The following is a 23,523-nucleotide window of genomic DNA, read 5'->3' on the forward strand; positions in this document are numbered from 1 at the left end:
CGAAAATGATACAAACGCACACCAAAATATTGCTAAACTACAAAGGTATGATTGACTCAGACAAGTACACCTAGACATAGGGAGTAAATAGCCCCCTTTTCTGTAAAATAAACTACACTGTGGCAAAGTTAATCTGTGATGTCAGAAGCAACACCTACCTGAGGAGCTAAGTTACTGAAAGAGGTACAGGTCTTCTCTGGGTCACTACTATTGTTTTTTTCCTTGATCTTCTTTTAGTTAGATACTTTCCTTCACTAAAAATTCATTGAGCTGTCTGCTTATGATTTGGGTAATTCTCTGAATCTATGTTATTGTTGCCTTTGGGTCAGCCCTCAACTTATGGGGAACACATGTACAAAGGGATCAGACTGGTATGATCCATAGATTTTTTTCAATGTCTGATGTTTTGGAAGTTGATCACCAGGTCTTTCTTCCAAATATATTTTAACCAAACCAAAGTCACTGCCACCGAGTTGATTCCAACTCATAGCGACCCCTCTTTGGGTTTCTGAGGTGGTATCTCTACAGAAGTTGATTGCCCACTCTCCCTTCTGAAAATGTGTATTAGGCATTAATAAAAGGTCTATTTTAAAATTTTATATTTCTCAATTAAAAGGAAAAAAAAAGCAACCCAATTTTTGTTTTTGTTTTTGAGCTAAAAAAGGGGAGGAGTAACAATTCTTACTGGTTTCTTAGCAACAAATGCTTTCCTTTGGGGAAAGTGGCGACTGCACTTTATCACTTACCTATTCTAACAAAGTCCACTTTCTTCCAAGATGGAAAGCAGCACAAACTGGTGTTTTTAATTGGTCTCCAAGGAAAAACAAAACAAATCTTATACAGAATTGGTGTTTGGTTGATTCTTCCACTCAGTCTTTTGGTATTATTATTATTGTGAAGTAATAATTCACTATTCACCTGATTTGCTTACTACACACAACTATTGGGAGCATCAAACAAGACACTGTGTGAATGTACTTTAAGTACCACACTGATAGTAGGTGATATCGTCACTATCATCACCATGGTTGTTTATTTTTAACCTAGACTAGAAATATGAGCTTCTTCAAGATGTTTGTCACTCCCTCTGGTTGTTTTCCTTGTTATATATCATGACCACTAGACTTGGTGTGCCTCCAGAAGAGCTAGGAGTCATTACTAAGAAATACCCAAATCAAGGATGGCCAGTATGTGGCAGCCTTGCCCATTCTCCATCTGCAGTGATGGCAGACCTCAGAAATCAACCCCAGCATTCTTATCTGTATGGTGTTGGCCTCAAAATTCTTATTAGCACTGCATTTTAATTGTTTACATCTGATATGTGAGGACAAATATATTTTCCATCCCTGATCTAGACACTTAAGGCCATTTCTATGGGGATAAAATGACAGATTCATAATTAGGTGATGAGAAGGGCTGTATGAAATCATTTCATCCAGTGTTATCAAGTGTGATCCATAGATCAGCACATCGGCATCACCTGGGAACTCATTGAAAATGAAAATTCTCACCTGCCACTGCTTGTCCCCCTAAATCTACTGAATCAAACATTATACAGGTAGAACCCTATAATCTGAGCTTGAACAAGCCCTTCACTGATTCTGATGTGTGCTAGAGTTTGAGAATCTCTGCTCTAATCCAACCTCCTTGGTCTTTGATGCAGGAGTTAAGTGGTTTGACCAAGGTTATCCATGGAGCTAGTTGCCAAAAGAAAAAAAAAAAAAAAAAAAAAAAAAAAGTTACCTATGAAGGGCAACCAGTAAGACTAAGCTCTAATTCTCTAGTTGCGTCCTTGGATAGCAAGTAGAGAATTTTTTTTTTTTTTTTAAATCTCTTTTAATTTTCAGCCTTAGGTTTTGAAATGGAAGTTTCTTTTCATTGTCCAGCATCTTTTATTGGGGGTCACTCTCCAACGTCCTTAGTCTGCATGGTTCAGGTGCAGCACATTGGGTGGGCTCATGAACTAGGTTTGGCTAGAGTACCACTTAACCCTTAAGTACTGGGAAGAATGCAAGTACCAGATATCTCTTATATTTGGAAATGTCAGGAGTCTTCATTGTCACCCTGTGGAGAAACCTGTCTGAGAATGAAGACAGTACAAAGGAAAGTGGAACTGATAGATGAACAGAGAAAGAGAGACTGAGTTCACATGACATTGTTTCAGCTTCAACTCTGAGTCTAGCTGAGTCTGGAAGATAGAGCAGCTCTGAACTTCTCAGTTATGTAAGTCCCTCTTTCTCACTCCCCATCTTTTTAATTTTTTTTTTTTTTTTGCTTTAGTCAAGTTTGAGTTGCTTTCTATTCTTCAAAACCAGTGAGTTTTTTCAAACAGATACGTGCATACCAATGTTATTACAATATATTCAATAGAGCCAAAAGGTCAAAATAACCTATGTGCCCATCAACAGGTGAATGGATATGCAAAATATGGTATGTGTGTGTATACACATATACACATACATATATATATATATGTTTGTGTATATGTGTATATATATGCATGTGTGTGTATATATGCATATATATATTCATACATGTGTTAAACCTTGATTCTTTTTTATGGCTAAATATTATGCATATATATGTATGTTGTTGTTGTTATGTGCTGTCAAGTCAGACCTGACTCATAGTGACCCCTCCTTGGGTTTCCGAGGCAGTATCACTATGGAAGTAGATTGCCCCATCTTCCTTCCAAGGAGTGGCTGGTGGATTTGAACCACAGCCTTCTGGTTAGCAGTCAAGTGCCTTAGACACTATGCTACCAGAACTCCTATGTGTGTGTGTGTGTGTGTGTGTATAAGCTATGAGCAAAGAAGATATATTTGAATATTTTCAGCCATAAGAAAGAATAAAGGCCCAATATATATTTGAATCTTGAAAACATTATATTAAGTGAAATAAGCAAGATACAAAAGGATAAATACTGTATTATCCAACTTCCAAGAAATATTTAGAATAGGCAAATGCATGATGACAAAAGTATATTAGTAGTTACCAGGGCTGGAGAGGGGAAGAAGGAGGAGTTATTGATTGAGGAGTGCTGGGTTTTTGTTTGGGGTGATGATTGTCTAACATGGTAAATATAATTAATGTCACTGAATTGTACACTTAAAAATAGTTTAAAATCACAAATTTTCTGTTATATATATGCTGTCACAATTTAAAAAAAAATTAAAAGAGAGGAATTCTCACTAACTCTTCAGCAACATACATGATTGCAATGTCAAGATTTTCAATGGGATTTCTTTCTAATAGGGAGCCCTTCAAGAATGCTGAATGCTGCCTGTCTGTGTAGCACTATAGCTAAAGGACACTGTCAGGACTGGAAATATGTAGTAGATCATATTTTTACAAATATAATATATTACATAACAGATTCAGATTAGACTCTCTGAAAAGCCAAGCCACATTTCATTTCATAGAAATGAAAGGCAGAGATATCTTCTTTGGTGCACTGAGAAATGTTAACCTAGAACTAAACAATTCACTAAGGTCAATTCTTTGTCAAGATTGATCTTCCACAGCCATATGACACAATGCACTGCCATCGAGTCAGCCATGTGAAGGCCCTCAGTTTTTTCCTCTGGTAAAATATTGTCTGACAGAAAACTAAGATGGAATGTTTCTTCCACTACCATCTTCCTGCTCTCTCTTCTCTTGTTTCCTCTATTCCCTGTTGTCTATGAAGACCTATTTCTTGAGAGTTATCTCCCTCCTTCCACCTCACTTTTCAATCCAGAGCTCTCTAGATGATACCTTCACCACTGCAATGAACCACTTTTCCCACTGACCTTCCCTTCCCTCTAGTTCCTGTCCCATGCCCCTTTCTCCTTTGTGGCATTCTCTTCATTTAACTTGTTCATTTTATGTTGCTGCTCCTCTGGGTTCTTTCCTTAGACAGTGCTTTTCATTCCTTAGTTTTTCCTTGAACAATTCTTACTAAGATCTACAGTGTAGATCTTAGACTTTAGATGTCAGGTTCAGACTTAATGTAAATGACTCTTACACTCAACTTGTCCAAAGTAATGCTCATTTTCTCCTTAGGCCAATTCACTCCTAATTGTCTACAAGATCTCATAGGTTGGCATCACCATCCACCCTTCACTCCAGTTTGATGCCAGAGGTTGTTCCTTCTTGATTTCTTCTCCACCACTTCCCTCCAAAGTATCCTATCACCAAGCTCTGCCTATTTTGGTTCCTTTGGAGTTATGGGATACCTTGTATCACTCCCAGTTTAGATTTATCATTTCTTACTTGAATCACTGATTCCCATGCCTTTTACTCTTCTCTGTTCGTAGCTACCAAGTTTATCCCATGTAAAATAGGAATCTTTTTTATCATCTTGATTAGACATGTTCAGTGTCTTGCAGCATCTTCAGGAAGAGACCAACATCTTTAGCTTAGCACATGGGCACATAGGGTCCTTGCCTTGTACTCCAGGAACATGGAACTAATTCTCTTGCTAAGCTATGTCCTGCTCCTATATCTTTGTTTATGTTGTTTTCTTCACCTGAACCTTCCCTCACCATGACTTCAGTTGCCTATTTTGCACTCATCTTTTAAGAATCGGAAACTCTGGTGGCGTAGTGCCTAAGGCATTTGACTGCTAACCAGAAGGCCAGTCGTTCAAACCCACTGGCCACTCCTCGGAAGGAAGGTTGTGCAATCTACTTCTGTTGTGATACCACCTCGGAAACCCAAGGAGGGGTTACTGTGAGTTGGATCTGACTCAATGGCAGTGAGTTTTTTTTTGTTGTTGTTCTTTAAAGAAGCATTTCAGGTATGGCCAGATGCCATTCCTGGTTCCTCTGGGCTGGATTGGGAGCTTCTCTGGCATTTTATTAATGCACTGCATAACTCCATTTTGCATATGTTTCATTGTTTTCTTTCATTTCTTTTGTTTATAGATCTGCACCTCTCTCTGGACCATGACCTTCCTCTCTCTGGTGCACCTTTGTGACTGGCTTAAAGTAAAGGCTAAGTAAATGCATCTTGGAGGGATGCATGACAGCCAGAAACACTACTCATCAAAAGTTGCCAGATAGAGACCTTTTTAATTGGAACTATTCTAAATGGGCTATACTGTCTGTCATCAGGATCACCAGAGTATCATTATCCCTAATTATCTTCCTGAGTGTAATAGAGCATTAGAGGAACTATTTTTTATTTCTGTAGTATTTCCATAATAGCATATCACATTATTGCAAGTTCAAAATTAGAGCTCTGTGGCTCTAATAGTTTTCCTAGAGATAAAGTAGTCTTTAAGCATACTTTGAGTGTTTAGAATATGTGAATTAAGTACCTTCTTGGAAAAACACAAATGTTCTCTTCCTTCAATCTGCTCCTATGTAATATTCTTTAACACTTGAAAACGTAAGGATCAATAAAAGACACTGTAAATGTTACTGCGGAAAGGGTCCTACAGAATGAAAGAATGAATGTCAGCCTATTAATCACCACACTACAAAGGAGCTGGGAGTGGATTCATCCTTGGACATTTGAGAGATAATTGAATAAATCACACCGAGGAATAGACAGAAGGTGTACTAAAGGGCTACTCCCGGGGCAGGTGATACAAATGTGGACCTAAGTCATTAAAGAGGGTAGCCAGGGATAGGGAGCCCCTCATTCAATGTGGTGAACTGACTGGTGAGGTCTCATTTTCAGGGATCAAACTTACAAAGCTGTGGTAATGGTGGATAGGGGTAGGGGTGCTAATTTTAGTGAGTAATGGACTGTGCCCCAGGCACTTCTCATGGACTATTTCATTGTCATTATAAACTGATGAGGTAGATTCTGTATTACTCCACATTTCACAGGTAAGGAAACTGAGACCTAGAGAGATTAAATGTCTTGCTGATATCATAAAGTAGCAGAGCCAGAATTGAAACCCAGAGAGCTGATCTCTGCTTTTAGCTACACCAAAGCATGATTCCCTACCACCAGCATCACCATGGAACTTTCTAGAAAGATGAACTCTTGGGCCCTGCTCTGGACCTAGGGAATCATAAGTCTGAGGGAGCATCCCAGTGATGTGTGCTGTAACAAACTGTCTCCACTGAACCTGAGACCAACACTATAATACTCACAGTAGACTAATGCTTCTCAAACTTGAACATGCATGCAGTTCTTCTGCGGATCTTGTTGAAATGCAGATTCTGATTCAGTAGATCTGGGATGGGGCCTGAGTGGCTACATTTTTACCTGCTTCTGGTGATGCTGATATTGCTGGTCTGTGGACACTAAGTTTAAGGCATTAGAATATAAGCCCCAAGAAGCCAGGTCTGCTACTCCCTGGTGTAATCCTGTTTAGTAGAGTACATGACCCAAGTTTTATTTTGAACAAATACACCATGACTCAGTCTGTCTGCATACTGCCTTATAGACTGTAGCCTCATTGTGAATCTACTACCAAATGTAAATATGCCTACCTGACCTGCTTTTCCAAGTGCCTCATGACAATAGTATCCATTTACACTCAGACTGCCATGTTGTCCATTGATATGACAGCTATTGAGTGCACTAATCTTTCAAGTGAATATGGTAGTTGGGCTTCCCCAAGGGGAAATGAATGTATATTATGTTTTGAAAAAAAGAGATTGAAAAGTACAATATGGGAAGGAGGCCAGAGAGAATGAAGAAAGGCCCGAGAGGGTGTAACACAAAAAGATAGAAGGAGACAGATGATTCGTAGAGGGGTGAACCTCTGAGCATTACTCTAGGTCCCCTTCCACCATGGGATGTTGTTGTTGTTGTTATGTGCTGCTGAGTTGGACCCAATTCATAGTGACCTTCCTTGGGTTTCCAAGGTAATATAGATGTGGAAAAGCAATGGGCTTCCTTTTCCATGAGATAGGCTCAAAGTGGTTTGGAGGGTTTGAGTCAAGGTTGATATAAGTATTATTAAAACATCTTTAAACAGGAGGGAAGGCATACTGTAAGCTTCAAATGAAGAGTTAATAAACTGAAAGAATGGACCCAAAATTAACCAAGTGAGCACTGAAATGAGGAAAAAAAAATAATAAAAGAGGTGACTAGATCTGCTCCAAGGGCACTGGTAGTTCATTGGTTGAATTCTCACCTTCCATGACTGAGACCCAGTTAGATTTCTCACCAATGCACTTCATAAACAGCCATCATCTATTTGCCAGTGGAGGTGTGCGTGCTTCGAGACTAAGATAGACAAATGAGAGGGCTGCTGATGCATGTCGTAAAATCAGCCAATGAAAACTCTATGTATCACAACAGTACAATCCCATTGTGCATGGGGTCGCCATGAGTTAGAGGCCAACTGGATGGCAGCTAACAACAACAATAGACCTGTTCTCACGAACAAAAATTGTCATAGTTATTGTCAGGTGCCATTGAGTCAGTTCCGACTCATAGTGACCCTGTGTATAAGAGAATGAAACATTGCCAGGTCCTGAACCATCCTCACAATTTTTGCTATGCTTGAGCCTATTGATGTAGCCACTGTGTGAATCCCTCTTGTTGAGGGTCTTCCCAGTTTTCTGCTGACTCTCTACATTACGAAGCATGATATCCTTCTCTGATAACATGACCAAAGTAGGTAAGACAAAGTCTGGTCCTTTTTGCTTCTAAAGAGAATTCCAACTGTACTTCTTCCAAGACAGATTTGTTCATTCTTCTGGCAGTCCATGGTATTTAAAGTATTCTTTGCCAACACCACAATTCAAATGCATGCACTCTTCTTCGTTCTTTATTACTCATTATCCAGCTTTCAGATACAAATGAGTCTATTGGAAATAACCATGGCTTTGGTCAGGTGCACCTTAATCTTCAAAGTAAAAAATAGGCTTCTCTAAACCCTTCACAAATGTCTGGGACTTTAAAGGAATCAAATATTTTGTAAATAGCCTACAGAATACATGACTATAGCTCTTTCTAAGTAAAACACTCAGCACAGTAAGCTCCTAAGTATTCAGGTTGGCTGAACATTGATAAATGCAGAATGTTGATTGTAGTGGTTGGCCTGCTGTGATTTACAAGAAAAATTTCCAAAAAGTTGATTTTGGAGTCATTACAAAATCTTGAGAGCAGGACTTTAGCAAGTTGCTACAATTCCCCAGCACAATTGAAAATAATGCTGTGCTGTATTAAAATGATGACATAAATATTACTTTGAGATTGATTAAAAATTAAAGCAGTTGTAATGAACAGGTACAGTGGGTCTTTCAGACATTATTGAGTGCACATTAGAACCCAAAACTGCAGAATATGAGGAAATTACTTCCATGAATTCTCAAAATTTGTATTTGAACTAAGTTCTTTGAACCAATAGAATTGTATGTAACCAGAACAACTTAATATCCTTAATTTCTTCTAAAAATGCTCTAGAAGGAGGAGCATGCACACACACATAATTTGCACTTCGTGACTGGTTGACAAGGGTAACATTTGATGTAAAGATATGATGATCCCTTCGAGAGGAAACTTCCTTATGATTACTATCATAATTCATTAATTCAGTATATGAAGTGCATAGCTAAGGCTCTCTGCACATGTCATTCGTTTGATGATTTTTGTCAGAGGCAGGATAATTACTGTTTGAAGGACAGAAAAACAATAGGTAGGCCCAAATAGAAAGCTGTTTCCCAAATACCACCCCAGTGCGTACCACTGTATTAGTGAGTGTCATCTCCATTTTTACACTGACTGAGACTATGCGTAACCAAAAAAAATTTAGTTATACATCCAGGTCCTGAATAAAGGAAATTCCTTACTATTACATTATAAGATATTCCAAACATCTTTTGTTATTATTGTGAAAGCTCTGATAGACTGCCTAGGTCACCTTTAAAACTAAAGGACTTAAACCCCAGCTGCTGGGAGAATGGCCAGTAGAAATTGCTTGTTGCCTGGGGTTGAAGAGAGCTTCTTTGTCCAAGCTCACAACTCCTTCCCTGGCAGTCTCATCAATGACTGAACAGGGTGGGTTTATAAAAGCTCAGCCCTTGGCCAGACTAGGACAACTCTGAAGGTTCATCCCAGCTTCAGAATGCCTTGTACGTTGACTGAGGTCTTCACTGAGACTTATTGAATCACAGCTAACTCCTCCCTCTGCCAACCGTTATTCTGTAGCTTCCTTTCCACAGATGTTGAGCCTAAGAGTGCTCCTAATAAAACTCCTGCATGTTAATTTCCTTGTCAGAGTCTGCTCTCCAGACAAGCCAGCCTGCAAGCTAGTGATTGAAGGGTTTGCTGAACGACTATCTTGACGGATAGTTAAGAATTAAGGAGATAGGGCTAATACTCAAGGTTCTGGAACCAGGTTGTAGTGCAAGGAACAGGAGTGCCTAAAATGACCCTAAAGTCTCACTTCCTAAAGAATGAGCTCTCTGGGAATGTCCTTCTCCCTGTCAGAGTGTTGTACCTAGTAGGGGGTGACTGTAATATCCTAAGGCCCTCAAATCCCCAGGGGTTGAATAACAGGTAATCCTAGACAATTCCTGAAAGAGCTTAATCTTCAAATCAGAATCCTTGATAGGGGCACTTTCTCATACCTACCCTGGAAAAAATAGGACAACTGCAAGACAGCTACAATCTAGGACCTCCTTCTCCCTCACTTCCCCAAGTCCCATGTCCAGAAGAACAAGGCCTCTTAAGGCTTCTATGATGGTTGGTGGCTTCTCTTCTCTCACATAGGCTGAAGTTGCCTAAGCTACGCCTTTCTTCATTAAGGTTAAGGTCTACTCCCTCACCTATCCAGTGGTGCTGTGGAATTTATATTCTGCCCTCATGCTTGACAAATGAAGACTAATATAGAACCATCTTTGCACAATAGAGGTGACATAAAGCGAGGAATTCTGCTCAACCTCAGTTACAGGTTTTTGGAGATGTTGGAGAAATTAATGGCCTCTCTGGGGATGGAGACAATACCTTAGGTGAATAGAGATTGTTGGGAAAGGTAGTGGCGTGGTGACCATGGCACGTCAAAGTGTCCCAGAGTCTCAAGAGGGGATAGTCTGGAAAGCTGCAAGTGGCTAGTCAGAGCTGACTACCCAGTGTGGGCATGGCAAGAATTAGGTACTGTAACAATGAGGGCGTTTTCAGTGGTAAGTAAGTAAGTAGCTAAATAAGTAGTAAATAAGCTAAGTAGCAGGAAATGGGAGTGTCCATATCCTAAACAGAGGAGAAGCTGCATCCAAGCTCAGCTTGCCTGGGGCCTATGGTTTCCTCAGCCAGCAGGAAGGACTGCACCTTTCTTAGGAATCCCAGATCTACTGGACCTGTACAGGCAGAGTTCCTAGAAACAGCTGCACCCCAATCCACATAGCTTGACTGCAGAATGGTCTGACAATGTCCCAGAGGCATTTCTAAGGCAGGTATGGTATGTGTTTGGGGTGCCACTGAGCCATTTCTATTAACCATTACAGCTGTGAGAGATCATTCAGCAAGTTCAAAGTAATCTTTACATATATGAGATCCTCCATGGGTCACGACATACTAGATAACCTTACTTGAGTGTAGAAAGAGAAGAAACTGAAAAAAATGACTGAGCACATCATAGACCAATTTTCATCAGTGAAAGTAAGGAAGGTACAGTTGTAATTTTCACATAGTGCCATATGTGCTAAATAAAAGATTAATAAGCTTGACTTGTATTTTGAGTATGGTTAAAAATTTTTAAAAGATGAGTGTCAGATGTTTGGACAGGGACACAATTTCAATGCTTGTCATAGATGAATATTCCGCAGATATACCTCTATGATGTTCCATAGTCCAGGGTTTACTTTGCTTTATTAAGCAAAGGGTACTAATGGAGCCCTGCTCACCTCTCTATGAAATAATGAGAAAATTCCCTTTTCCTCTCCTCTGATCCTGGCCTCATACAGCTCTCTGTCTCCCAGTAATCTGTTCCTTAACCTGAACTATATGACATCATGGAATTTATGCCAGATCCTAGTACAAAACAGGTGAAGGCCTAAATGGGACCCACATTGCCTCACAAAAGATCATCCAATAGTTTTCATGATAATAGCTTACACTGATATTTGGCTTTACCTTTTAATACACATTCACATGCATTAATTTGATGAGACCCATATCAGCCTAGAGAAGTTGAAAAAAGACATCTTACATAATCTACATATTTCAGAAAGAAAAACTGTAACACAGGGTTAGATAAAAAATAATTTCCTTCCCAGATTTGTGAGAAATCTATGCAAAGGCTTGGAACTTGAATCACTTTTACTGACATGTGTAATGAATTACCTTTTTTTCACAGAATAAAATTATATGAAATTTGTGCTATGACAGAAAGGTGTGCAAATATGGTCAGTATAATTATGGACATGCTATAAGTCTTACAAGTTATTTTAAAACTCCTTCTGATAAAAGCTTTAAAGCAGAGAGATCAAATGTTCAGAAGGTTAGATGAATAAGAGGAGGTTGGAGGAAAAGAGAGCTAAAAGAAAATGATGGACAGCAAAGAGTGTACAAGTCTATGTTTGAGATTTTCGAAGCAAGTAGGATCTCCTGTATAGTGCACAGATGTGAGAGCAACTTAGAAAGTTTCCCCAAATATATGGTATGATGTAGCCACCCAGAATATTTTCCATTCCTGGAGAAGACTGTATGTTTCTGTTTCTTTGCTGAAATTCTGGGAAATGGGAACAAAATTTTCAATAAAACAATACTTTCAACAGATGCATGTTCATCAGAAGCCTACTATGCACTAGTCATTGTCTAGGGGCTAATTATAAATAACACATATGTTAAGAAATAGATTAACTAGTGACTCTACACACAATGACAATGACAATGGCTTTTCCAGTCTGGTACTTGCAAGACATTAATAAAGGATGCTTAATCTGAGAATTATACAATGTCCATATTTTTCTATTTACACAGCCTGCATGTAGCTATATCTATGGAAAGAGGATTACTCCATTGAGTCAGTTCTCCTAGGAAAATGATATTTTTTAAAGGAATTAAAATTTAACAAAATATTAAGAAAAATAAATCTTAAAAATAAAGATAAATTGCTTTTCATAGAATCACTGATCCCAAAAAGTATAAGGAAACCCAGAGACTGACTAACTTAATCCTCATATAGCACTGAAATCCCTTCCCCAAAGTTCTGACAACTGTTCATACAAACTGAAGGTAGAGTTTTGTCTGCTTCTTTTGTTTGTACGAAAGTGATCCACTTTAGTGCAAAAACCAAGGCTGCACTCTGGGAAATAATCATCCACAGGGTGCATTTTCTGAGGTATGAAGATGTTTCTGGAAAAACTGGAAAGCCCCCATGTCACCCCCAGCTAGGACTTGCTTATAAAGCAGATGTTTTCTAATTTTAATTTTAGTGAGCTCTCAAATGGATTAGGCTAAATATCTCCAAGCTTTATGCATAATTGCTACAGTAGGTAATTTGTGCCTGTGGTAACAGTAATTTCAAGTTATTAATGAAAATGAAGGATAATTAAAAAACAAGCAAACAAACTCAGGCTGAGGTATAAATATGGTGCATTCACAAGGGAATTTTATCCAAGATTTTATTATTCCATGCTAAAAGACAAAAATTAGGTTGGTGGCAATAATAAGGAAAAGGTACATACCATGCACATCTCATAGTGTATATTTGTTGAACGTACCTGTAACCCTTCAATGGCCAATTTGAGGATAGAAGGGGTAAGTTTGGAGGCTTGTTTGAAGGAAAAATTACTCCAGTCTATAATTAAAATGAAACCATTTATCTGAAGCTCTGCATCTTCAATAAGGACTTCCAGTGACAGCAAGATGGCACGCAAGATGTCTGTGAAGGAGTTCCTACAGCCAGAGCAGAAAAAAGAAATTGTGAATATTTGTAGGTGGTAGCACATTGCATGAAACCTGGCTGGGCTTTTCATACCACTACACAACTGATCCCAGCCTGTAGAGTAGCATCAAATATACCCAGAACTAGACAGGAGTGCATAACAAAGAAGGGCACAGGTATGGCAGGGGTCACTGGGAAGGAGAGGAGGAGAGTGAGTTAGGGTTGGGGATGGTAACTTGGGAGTGAAACAAAAAAATACATGAACTGTTGAATGTAAAATAAATTCTGCTCTATATATTTGCACTCAAAGCACAATTGAAAAAAGAAAGAAAGAAAGAAAACACATTTACTAAATTGCAAAATCCTTTGAGACTCACAGGAAGTAAGTCTTCCTTTAGTTTGACCCCACCATCACCCCAAACTTAATGAGGTATCATTCCTCTATGTCCCCATGGTCGTCTTACTCTGTAGCACCAGTTTCATTTTATAGAAATGGCTTCCTGACTCATTTCTCTTCACTCATTCTCTGCTGTGATCTCACAGGGCTATGCGATCTTTAAGACAGGGACTGGACTATGATCATAGTTGTCTGCCTAGTACCTTGGTGTTCAATGAATGATTGATGAACAAATGAGGCAAGACCTCAATTAGAGGTGATTATTTTGATGAAACCTCTTTTTACTTCTTTTATACTTTTAAAATTTTGCTAAAAGTGTAATAACATCCATGCAACCAAAGCAGTTTTTTAGTTTTCATTCATGAATAGAGAAAAATAAAGCAGGAAGAAGAGCTCATTTTCATTAAAGGTCTGTAGAGTGTGATTCAGGAGGTAAATTGCTTGGAGTACATCAGTAACTATGACAACAGGCAGACCTGAATACAAACTAGAGCAATATAGCTCTCCAGTGTTGTGTGTGTTCCTCCGTATCATATACTGTATTCCCATTCAGCAGCTAATTTTTGTTCTAAATAATTTTAAGACATGAAGAAATGATAGCATATTCACTCTGCATTGAATATTATGTGCCCAGCAAATTACCTAAGTTTTAAGTCTAACATCTTAGAAGATCTCTAAATTCAGTGTCTTTCTTTGGTGAGTAGGAAAACAAAAGCTTGGATGGCAAGTGATGGCAAAATCTGGTACTGTCTTGAAGCACCATTGACATCAGAAGCCAAGGCCACCTGTGAAATTAGTAGAAAATGAGTAGATTCTTAAGCATTCTAACCTGGTTCAAATTCTAACCAACCTTTGTGACCCTGGTTTAGATATCAGGAAATCTATAATCAAACAATTAACCAGAAAAATTACCAAATGCCTGTTATAAGTCCAGAATTGTGTTCCATGGTTGCAATTACAAATGAGTATGTCATATTTGTACTTTCAAAAAGCCCTCAACATATTTGAAGAGGGGTAGGATATTAGAAACGTGAGTTGAGAGGGGTCAATAGAATTTGAGTACTCAGCGTTTTGATTGGCTGATTTTCAAAAGTAGATTTCCAGGTCTTTCTTCCTCGTCTGTCTTGGTCTGGAACCTCTGCTGAAACCAGTTCAGCATCATATAAGCTTCCATTAACAGAATGGGTGGTGACTGCATTTAAGGAGCACTGTCTTTTAATCAGACCTAGGTCTCCTTCATGGAAGTCAAGAACCACCACTGTCCTCTGAATGGGAAAAAGAAGGTTAGAGACAAGTCTTGAAGAGTGGATAGGATTATAATGGATAATTGAGAGAACAGAGAGTAAAATATTTCAGGAGAGAGAAGTGACACAGTGAAAAATAAAGATATACAGTCCATTCTGTTTCTATTCAGTTCTTCTTGCTAATGATTTTCTTCCTACATCCCTTTCCTCTCCGAATTCCATCCATGATGTAGCTCTGCTACAAAAAATACAAAACAAAACCCTCAGGTCTTCTCCCACCATACACTTTCAATTATACTCTGTATAAAACAGTACTTCCTCCCATCATATATATATACTTGCAAGAAAGGATACCAAGTTCTCCCTGGAAACCTGGAAAATATGTTATTTTAGAGACAACAGCTTTATTAGAGGATAGGTGGTATTGCTAGGTGCTGTTGTGAGCACAATTAAGTGATCTGGAATTCCCATTCTTCTCAATTTATCCACACTTTTTTATTATCCACACAATCAAATGCATTTGCACAGTCTATAAAACACAGGTAAACATATTTCTGGTTTTACTTTCTTTCAGTCAAGATCCATCTGACTTAAACAATGATATCCCTCAGTGCACATCCTTTTCTGAATCCAGATTGAATTTCTGGAACTTCCCTGTCAATATACTGCTGTATCCACTTTTGAATTATCTTCAGCAAAATTTTACTTGTATGCAGTATCAATGATCTTGTTCAATAAGTTCCACATTCTGTGAAATCATCTTTCTTTGGAATGAGCACAAATATTGATTGTTCCAGACAGCTGGCCAAGGAGCTGTCTTCCAAATTTCTTGATATCAATGAGTGCATCCAGTGCTACATCTGCGATTTGAGACATCTCAGTGGGTATTCCAACAATTCCCGAAGCCTTGTTTTTCACCAATTCCCTCAGTGCAGCTTGAACTTCTTTCAGTACCATTGGTTCTTGATCAAAGGCTACCTCTTGAAATAGCTGAAAATCAACCAATTCTTTTTGGTGCAGTAACTGTATTTCTTCCATCTTCTTTTGATGCTTCCTGCATCATTCAATTATTTTGCTCATAGAATCCTATATTGTAACTTGAGGCTTGAACTTTTTCTTCAGTTCTTTCAGATTGAGAAATGTTGAGAATGTTCTTCCCTTTTGGTTTTCTGGCTACAGGTCTTTTCATATTTCATTGTAATACTTTATCTTCTCAAGCCACCCTTTGAAATCGTCTGCTTAACTCTTTTATGTCATCATATCCTCCATTTGCTTTAGCTACTTTCCATTCAAGAGCACATTTCAGAGTCTCTTCTGACACCCATTTTGGTCTTTTCTTCCTTTTATGTCTTTTTAATGACGTTTTGCTTTCTTCATGGATGATGTTCTTGATATTCTACAACTCGTCTGGTCTTCTTCAGTCATTGATGTCCAATGTATCAAATCTATTCTTCAGATAGTCTCTAAATCCGAGTGGGATATAATCAAGGTGATATTTTAGCTCTCACAGACTTGTTATAATTCTCTTCAGCTTCAGCTTGAACTTGCATATGAGCAATAGATGGTCTGTTCCACAGTCAGCTTCTGGCCTTGTTTTGACTGATGATATTGAGCTTCTCCATCACCTCTTCCCACAGATGTAGTTGATCTGATTCCTGTGTATTCCATCTGGCAAGGTCCAGGTGTATAGCCTCCATTTATGTTGTTGAAAAAAAGGTATTTGCAATGAATAAGTCATTGCTCTTACAAAATTCTATCATGTGATGTCCAACGTCATTTCTATCATCAAGGCCTTATTTTCCAACTACCAATCATTCTTTGTTTCCATTTTTCACATTCTAATCACCAGTAATCACCAATACATCTTGATTGTATGTTTGGCCAATTTCAGACTGCAGAAGTTGGTAAAAATCTTCAATTTCTTCATCTTTGGCTTTAGTGGTTGGTGCTGAAATTTGAATAATAATAGAAGACCAGTAGTATTAACTGGTTTTCCTTGTAGGCATATGGATATTTCCTGTCACAGACAACATTGTACTTCAGGATAGATCTTGATACGTTCTTTTTGATGGTGATAGCAATGTTATTCTTCTTCAGTTTGTCATTACTAGCACAGTATATTATGTGATTGTCTGATTAAAAAATTACCAAAACGAGTCCATGTCAGCTCACTAATGCCTAAGATATTAATCTTTATCCTTTCCATTTCATTTTTGACAACTTTCCCTTTCCTAGGTTCATGCTTTTTACATTCCATGTCCTGATTAATGAATAGTTGCAGCTGTTTCTTCCCATTTTGAGTTGTTCCCCATTAGCAAAATAAAGGTCCCAAAATCTATATTCCAACTATGTCATTAAGATTGACTCTACGCTGAGGAGGTAGCTCTTCCCTAGTCATATTTTGACTGCCTTCCAACCTGAGAGTCTGATCTTCCAACACTATATCACACAATGTTTCACTGTTATATATAAGGTTTTCAGAGTTCAATTGTTTTCAGAAGTAGATGGCCTCATCCTTCTTCCTAGTCTGCCTTAGTCTGGAAACTCTGCTGAAAACTGTCCACCATGGGTTATCCTGTTAATATTTGAAATACTGGTGGCATAGCCTCCAGCCTCATAGTAACACATAAGACAACACAGTATGACAAACTGACCAATGAGTGGTAGAGAGGATGTGCACTGGATAGTAAGTGACAGTAAATGAAGAGAGATGCTCATGATATCCTGGACTGTATCATAGTGCCTAAATGTTTGCATGCTTTTACTTTTCCAGAGGAACTGGGGGCTGGAGGAGGGCAGGAAAAAGCAGAATGAATGGAGTCATGAGGTTTGACCCCTAATGAGGAGTGTGACTGCACCTTAACTACAGTCATTATCTTGATTTCTCATTTCTTGGCTTCCTCATATGGATTTCCTCTTTTCTCTCTCTTTTCTATTTTTAATACTTTGACTTACAAAATCCTCCTACCTTTTTAAAGTTTAACATACCCACTACATCAAATAATTTCTGTGGATACTTCACCCTCAGTGAGATACAACATACCCTGTAAGTGTCAACTGAGCATAATGACTTCTTTTCAAAGAGTACAGTATGGAAAGAGGGGTGAAGGAGACTAATTTTATGGTGCAGAAAAAAGAGAAACACTACTTGAGTCAGGTGATCATGGTCCATATCAACAGTAATAAATCATGTTGACATGATATGATGTGATGAAAATAGTACTTTACTTGTGTGGTCTTCCTAACAAAAACCTATAACCCCAGATTGATATGAAAAAATCATCATCAAATAAATCTCGTATAGAGGGGCATTCTACAAATACCTGACCAGTACTTTCCAAAACAGGAGCTCTGGTGGCATAGTGCCTAAGGCATTTGACTGCTAACCAGAAGGCTGGCAGTGCAAATCCACCAGCCACTCCTCAGAGGGAATGTTGGGCAATCTACTTCTATAGTGATACCACTTCAGAAACCCAAGGAGGGGTTGCTATGAGTCAGATCTGACTCGATGGCAGTGAGTTTGGTTTTTACTCCCCAAAACTGTCAAGATCATCAAAAAACAAGAAAAGACTGAGAAACTGTCAGTCAAGAGGAACCTAAAGAAATATGACAACCAAATGTAATATGGTATGCTGAATTGGATCATGGAATACCCAAAAAAAATGCCAGTAGGCAAAAATTTATAAATAAATAAATACATAAAAACCAAAAATCTGAATATAGTATATACTTTAGTTAATAATATGGAGCTCTGGTGGTGTAGTGGTTAAGGCGTTTGCTAACCAAAAGATCAGTGGTTCAAACCCATAAGATGCTCGGTGAAAGAAAGATGAGGCAGTCTCCTTCTGTAAAGATTTACAGCCTTAGAAACCCAACAGGGTCATTATAAGTCAAGATTGACTCAGTGGCAGTGACTTTGGTTTTTAGTTTGGTTCAGTTAATAATAATATATCAATATTATTATTGATACAATTGAATTAATTGTTCATTAATTGTAACAAATTCACCATACTAATGTAAATTGTTAATAATAGTGGAAACTGGGTTCAGGGTATATGGGAACTTTCTGTACCATCTTTGCAAAAATTTTGAAAATCAAAAGTGGTTCTAAATACATTTTTTTACAGTATTAATTGGAGTTTGTAATATGTTATGGCCAATTTCCATAGATCTTCTAATAAGGTTTCTAAGCAAACAAAATGAACATAAGCAATTTAGCTACTCTATGCAAATTGTGGAAATGAGAAGAGAAGGCATTTCCAGAATTTCCTCATTCTACCAATTCATTTAGACTTGCATACTGTTTAACTCTAATAACCCAAACAAAACAATTTTTATTTTCCTTATTGCCTACAATCACAATTCTATGAGTATTTAGCACATTTCAAAATGAACAGATGACAAATGGATATCTCTATTTCTTCACTTTTCCTATAATTTGTAGTGTTTATAGAGTCAGTTATGAGTCCTATCAGTTCTAGATTAGTAATTATAAGTTCAAATACGAGAATGTATGTGAGAAGATGTTGTAAACTACAAATTTCAATGAAATGTGAAGAACTACATTATTAGAAAATGTTGTTGTTGTTGTTGTTGTTATGTGCTGTCGAGTCGGACCCGACTCATAGTGACCCCTCCTTGGGTTTTCGAGGCAGTATCACTACGGAAGTAGATTGCCCCATCTTCCTTCCGAGGAGTGGCTGGGGGGTTTGAACCACCAGCCTTCTGATTAGCAGTCAAGTGCTTTAGCCACTGTGCTACCAGAGCTCCCTATTAGAAAATAGACAACTTAAAATCCATCTCCAAAAAATATAATTTTATATTAATTAGGATTTAGCAAAGTTTATGTACATGAACTTCATCATTATACCATGAACAGTTAAAGATTATGAATAGTGGCTTAATTTTAGTTTCTACTAGTTTTGGTTACCTAATGCTACTGATGGGTCAATCTACTTCAGTAGTGATACTGCCTTGGAAACCCAAGGAGGGGTCACTATGAGTCGGGTCCGACTCGATGGCACATAACAACAACAACAACAAACAGTACTGCTCTAGTGAAAATACAACAGATGGATGACTTGAACAAACAGGAGTTTATTCTCTTACAGTTTTAGAAGCTAGAAGTCTGAGTTCAAAGTGCCAAGCTCTAGGTGTTGGGTGAAAGCCCCTCAAACTTGGGCTTCAGCTCTGCCTCTTGCTCCTGGCCCACTAGAGCTAGAGGTCTCTCTCTTCACTCATGCAGCTGCTGGCTGCAGAGGCTAACAAGCCAAATGTAGACAAATAAAAACGCACAGCCCCAATATTAACAAACAACATGGCAGGACACTAGTTCAAGTCCAGAGACAGTCCTAAAATCAGCAGGAAACATGGCAGGCTGCTGAATGAAGAAGACTTGGCTACATGTGGGTGTCAAAAGGCTGCAGACCATTCCCAAAGCTTCTCCATATATATTGGAAGCAGACCATATCCCTAGGGCAGCTACTAAGCTGCTCTAGTAGATTCCACCACGGAGTTGATTACCAATCTCACCATGGGGAATAACTATATGCAGATGCCCAGTCACTCAAAACCAGGCCCAGCCAAGTTGACACATAACCTTAACTACCACACTACTAGGAGCTCTGGTGATGTAGTGCTTAAGGCATTTGACTGCTAACAAACAGAAGGGTGGCAGTTCAAACACACCAGCCACTCCTTTGAAGGAACACTGGACAATCTACTTCCCTATAGATACCACCTAGGAAACCCAAGGAGAGGTTGCTATGAGTCAGAACCAACTCCACAGCAGTGAGTTTGGTTTTTATTGAGTTACCACACTACTGTAGTTTTAAGGAGCCCTGATGGTGCAATGTCTAAGTTCTCAGCTGCTAATAGAAATGTCTGCCATTCGAATCCACCAGCTGGAGAAAATACCTGGCTATTTGCTTCCATAAAGATTTCAGTTTAGGAAACGGTATGGGGCAGTTCCACTCAGTCATGTAGGGTTGCTATGAATTGGAATCAACTCAAAGGCACACAACATTGTTGCTTTTGTGAGTTGAGTACCCAGTACTGCTATCTGATGAATTAAAATCTAAGCCAGTGCCATAATATAAATAAGATGAAAAATAGTAAGCTTTTACCAATGAGAAGATACTTTAAGAAGACCCTTTGCATTTTGAATTGTTGGTGGAGATAATAAACCTAGATCCCAGAGCTAGAATCATAGTAGAAAAGAGAAATTGTATGAGTCCCTGCGCAGTGCAAACAGTTAACATGCTCAGGGGCTGAGCAAAAAATATGGAGGTTCAAGTCTACCCAGCACCTCTGGCAATCTACTTCTAAGAAATCAGCCACTGAAAATTCTATGGAGCACACATGGGGGGTCATGAGTTGAAATTGACTTAATAGCAACTAATATTTCACCAGATAATCATGTAATGAAATGATAGGGGCTGTTAAAAAAAAAAAAAAAAAAAAGCAACTCACTGCCATCGAGTCAGACCTGACTAAGTGACCCTTCCTTGGGTTTCCCAGGAGGTATCACTATGAAAGTAGATTGCCCAACCTTCCTTCCAAGGAGTGGCCGGTGGGTATATAACGCTGGCCTTCTGGTTACCAGTCAAATGCATTAGGCACTATGCCACCAGAGAAACTCCCAGTGACAAGTTTTTTTAAGAAGTGTCAGTGGGAATGCTCTTAGTCAACTCTGAAATCACAGTGAATATCCCTAGCTAATTTTTCTCTTATAGGCAGAAGTCTGTTAATCTTAGTAGTTAAAGCTTTTTGGCCAGTTCCAATCATAAACCTCTTCTTCTTTTTTTTTTTTTTTGCTTCTTTAAAAACGTTTGTTATGGTAAGATAAATGAAAAAGCAATGGACATTGAGGGGAAAGCTACAAATAGTTCAATGTTACATGCACCTAGTATTTTCTCCATCCAAGTTATATATGTATGAGAAATAACTTGTTAACAAATAATATGATTTTCAGAGACAAATATTTAGAACTTTGGAAGAACGTTCTACTATGGAATTTAAGCTTCCTAAAACCAAGAAAAAATGTATTATTATCCAAAATAATGAAGCTGTTGTTTATTAAAGTGATAACCAGTTTTGAGAGGAAATAAACTGAGCAAATACTTCAGAATTGGGATGAATTCCCCAAGCGCAGCAGCCATTCAGAAACAAATGTGACTTCTCCCTGGAATGAGGATTTTTTTTTTTTTTTTTTTTTTTAATTGTGCTTGGGGTGAAAATTTACAAAGCAGATTTGTTTTACATTCAACAGTTCATGCACATTTGATTGTATGCCAAATTACCCTCCTCAATCATAAAAAACTCCACCCCTCTCTTCCCTGTGACTATCCTGCTCCCTGTGCCCTTCTTATCTATGCATTGTTGTCTATACAGCTTTCCCTCTATGTGAATGCTGTCCCTCTGATGCCTCATGGCTAACTATTCTCTCTCAGATTACAGTAAAAAATTATTTTCCATTTATACTTGATTTAGTACTACGTCTGATATACATTTTCACTTCATGTCAGTCATCATAGCAATGACAGAAAACTTAACCGGCCAAATATTATCATAAAGGCTTTGCAGTCATTTCTCTGTGTGTTAGTTGTGAGAGTTATCTCCATGTCCTTTCTTTGTCTCCTCTATTCACTGTGGTCTCTGGGTGGAAAAGACTCTTTTGGTATGCTGGTGAAAGATAAAGTAGCAACAAACAACTGTCACAATTTTATAATTCACAGAATCCATCACTCCTCCAGGGAAAAACATCTATTATTTATATTTCTCATTCTCACTATTGACCCCAATCCAAATATCATTACGTGTTTGCAATAGAGAAAACATTGAAGTTGTCAGTGATTTCATATCACTCGGGTCCACAATCAACACTCATGGGTGCAGCAGTCAAATCAGATGATGCATTGTATGAGCAAATCTACTGCAAAAGACCCTTTTAAAGTGTTAAAGAGCAAGCAAAGATGTCATTTTGAAGACTAAGCATGACTGACTGAAGTCATGGTACTTTCAATAGCCTCATATGCATTGAAAGCTAGACAATAAATAAGGAAGACCAAAGAAGAATTGATGAGTTTGAATTGTGGTGTTGGTGAAGACTACTAGAAATACCATGGACTGCCAGAAAAAGGAACACATCTGTCTTGGAAAAAGTATAACCATAGGGCTCCTTAGAAGCAGGAATGGCCAGACTTCATCTCACGTACTTTGGTCATGTTGTCCAAGAGGACCATTCCCTGGAGAAGGGTATCATGCTTGGTAGAGAGTCAGTGAAAAAGGGGAAGACTCTCAGCAAGATGGATGAACACAATGGCTGCACTGATAGGCTCAAGCATAGCAAAAATTGTGAGAATGGCACAGGATTGGGCATTGTTTAGTTCTGTTGTACACAGGGCCAGTATGGATTGGAGCTGAATTGATGGTACCTAAGAGCAACAACAACGTTACCCCATAAAGTGATTTTGCTACCAAACTCTGTTTTATTCACAGGCATGGAAATACTGCATCAGAAAATGCTTTTTATCTTTTCATCCCATGTAAAGCTTTTTTTCAAAAAGCTTTTTTTTTTTTATTGTGATTTGGGTGAAGATTTACAGAGCAAATTCACTCTCGACACAGCAGTTCACATATACTTTGTCTCATATCATTGACCACAGTTTACCACAATGCAACAGCTCCCCTCCAACCTCCTCCCCATGGTACCACTTCCCAGTGCCCATCCCTCCATACTCTCCTGCCCCCTGAGCTGTCTCCCTGTGCATAAGCTGCCCCTCCTTCTCCCATGATTGTTCTCTCGAGGGCGTGTGTCTACTTGAGATAAATGCTCAACTCACATGCCTGTACTTTGTTTGGCTGGAAACCACAGGTGTGGGTTCAATTCCAGACCTGAAGGGTAGCTAGGAGCCATAGTCTCAGTGATTCCACCAGGCTCTATTGGACCAACAAACCTGGTCCCGACCATCCCCCCTCCTTTGTTTTCCCCTCCAAATGGTTTTGAGTTTTGTTCCACATTGTTCTCCCTCTCTATCCAGGATCTCCTACATCCCTTCCAAGTGGATGACAGTGGTAGCCGGGCACCATCTAGTTCTTCT

General features: G+C 38.6%; 1 protein-coding gene across 1 annotated transcript in view; it reads right to left on the reverse strand.

Moving 5' to 3' along the window:
* Positions 1 to 23,523, reverse strand: part of CLVS1 (clavesin 1) — a 304,398-nt gene that overhangs the window by 152,486 nt on the left and 128,389 nt on the right. Inside the window, exon 2 of the mRNA XM_007939475.2 lies at positions 12,618 to 12,792. Coding sequence (XP_007937666.1) covers positions 12,618 to 12,792 — 175 coding nt within the window. The remainder of the gene's footprint in view (positions 1 to 12,617; positions 12,793 to 23,523) is intronic.

This window comes from Orycteropus afer, unplaced genomic scaffold (genome assembly GCF_000298275.1).
Source record: "Orycteropus afer afer isolate SDZICR_OR568_19922 unplaced genomic scaffold, OryAfe1.0 scaffold00060, whole genome shotgun sequence".
NCBI classification, from domain to species: domain Eukaryota; kingdom Metazoa; phylum Chordata; class Mammalia; order Tubulidentata; family Orycteropodidae; genus Orycteropus; species Orycteropus afer.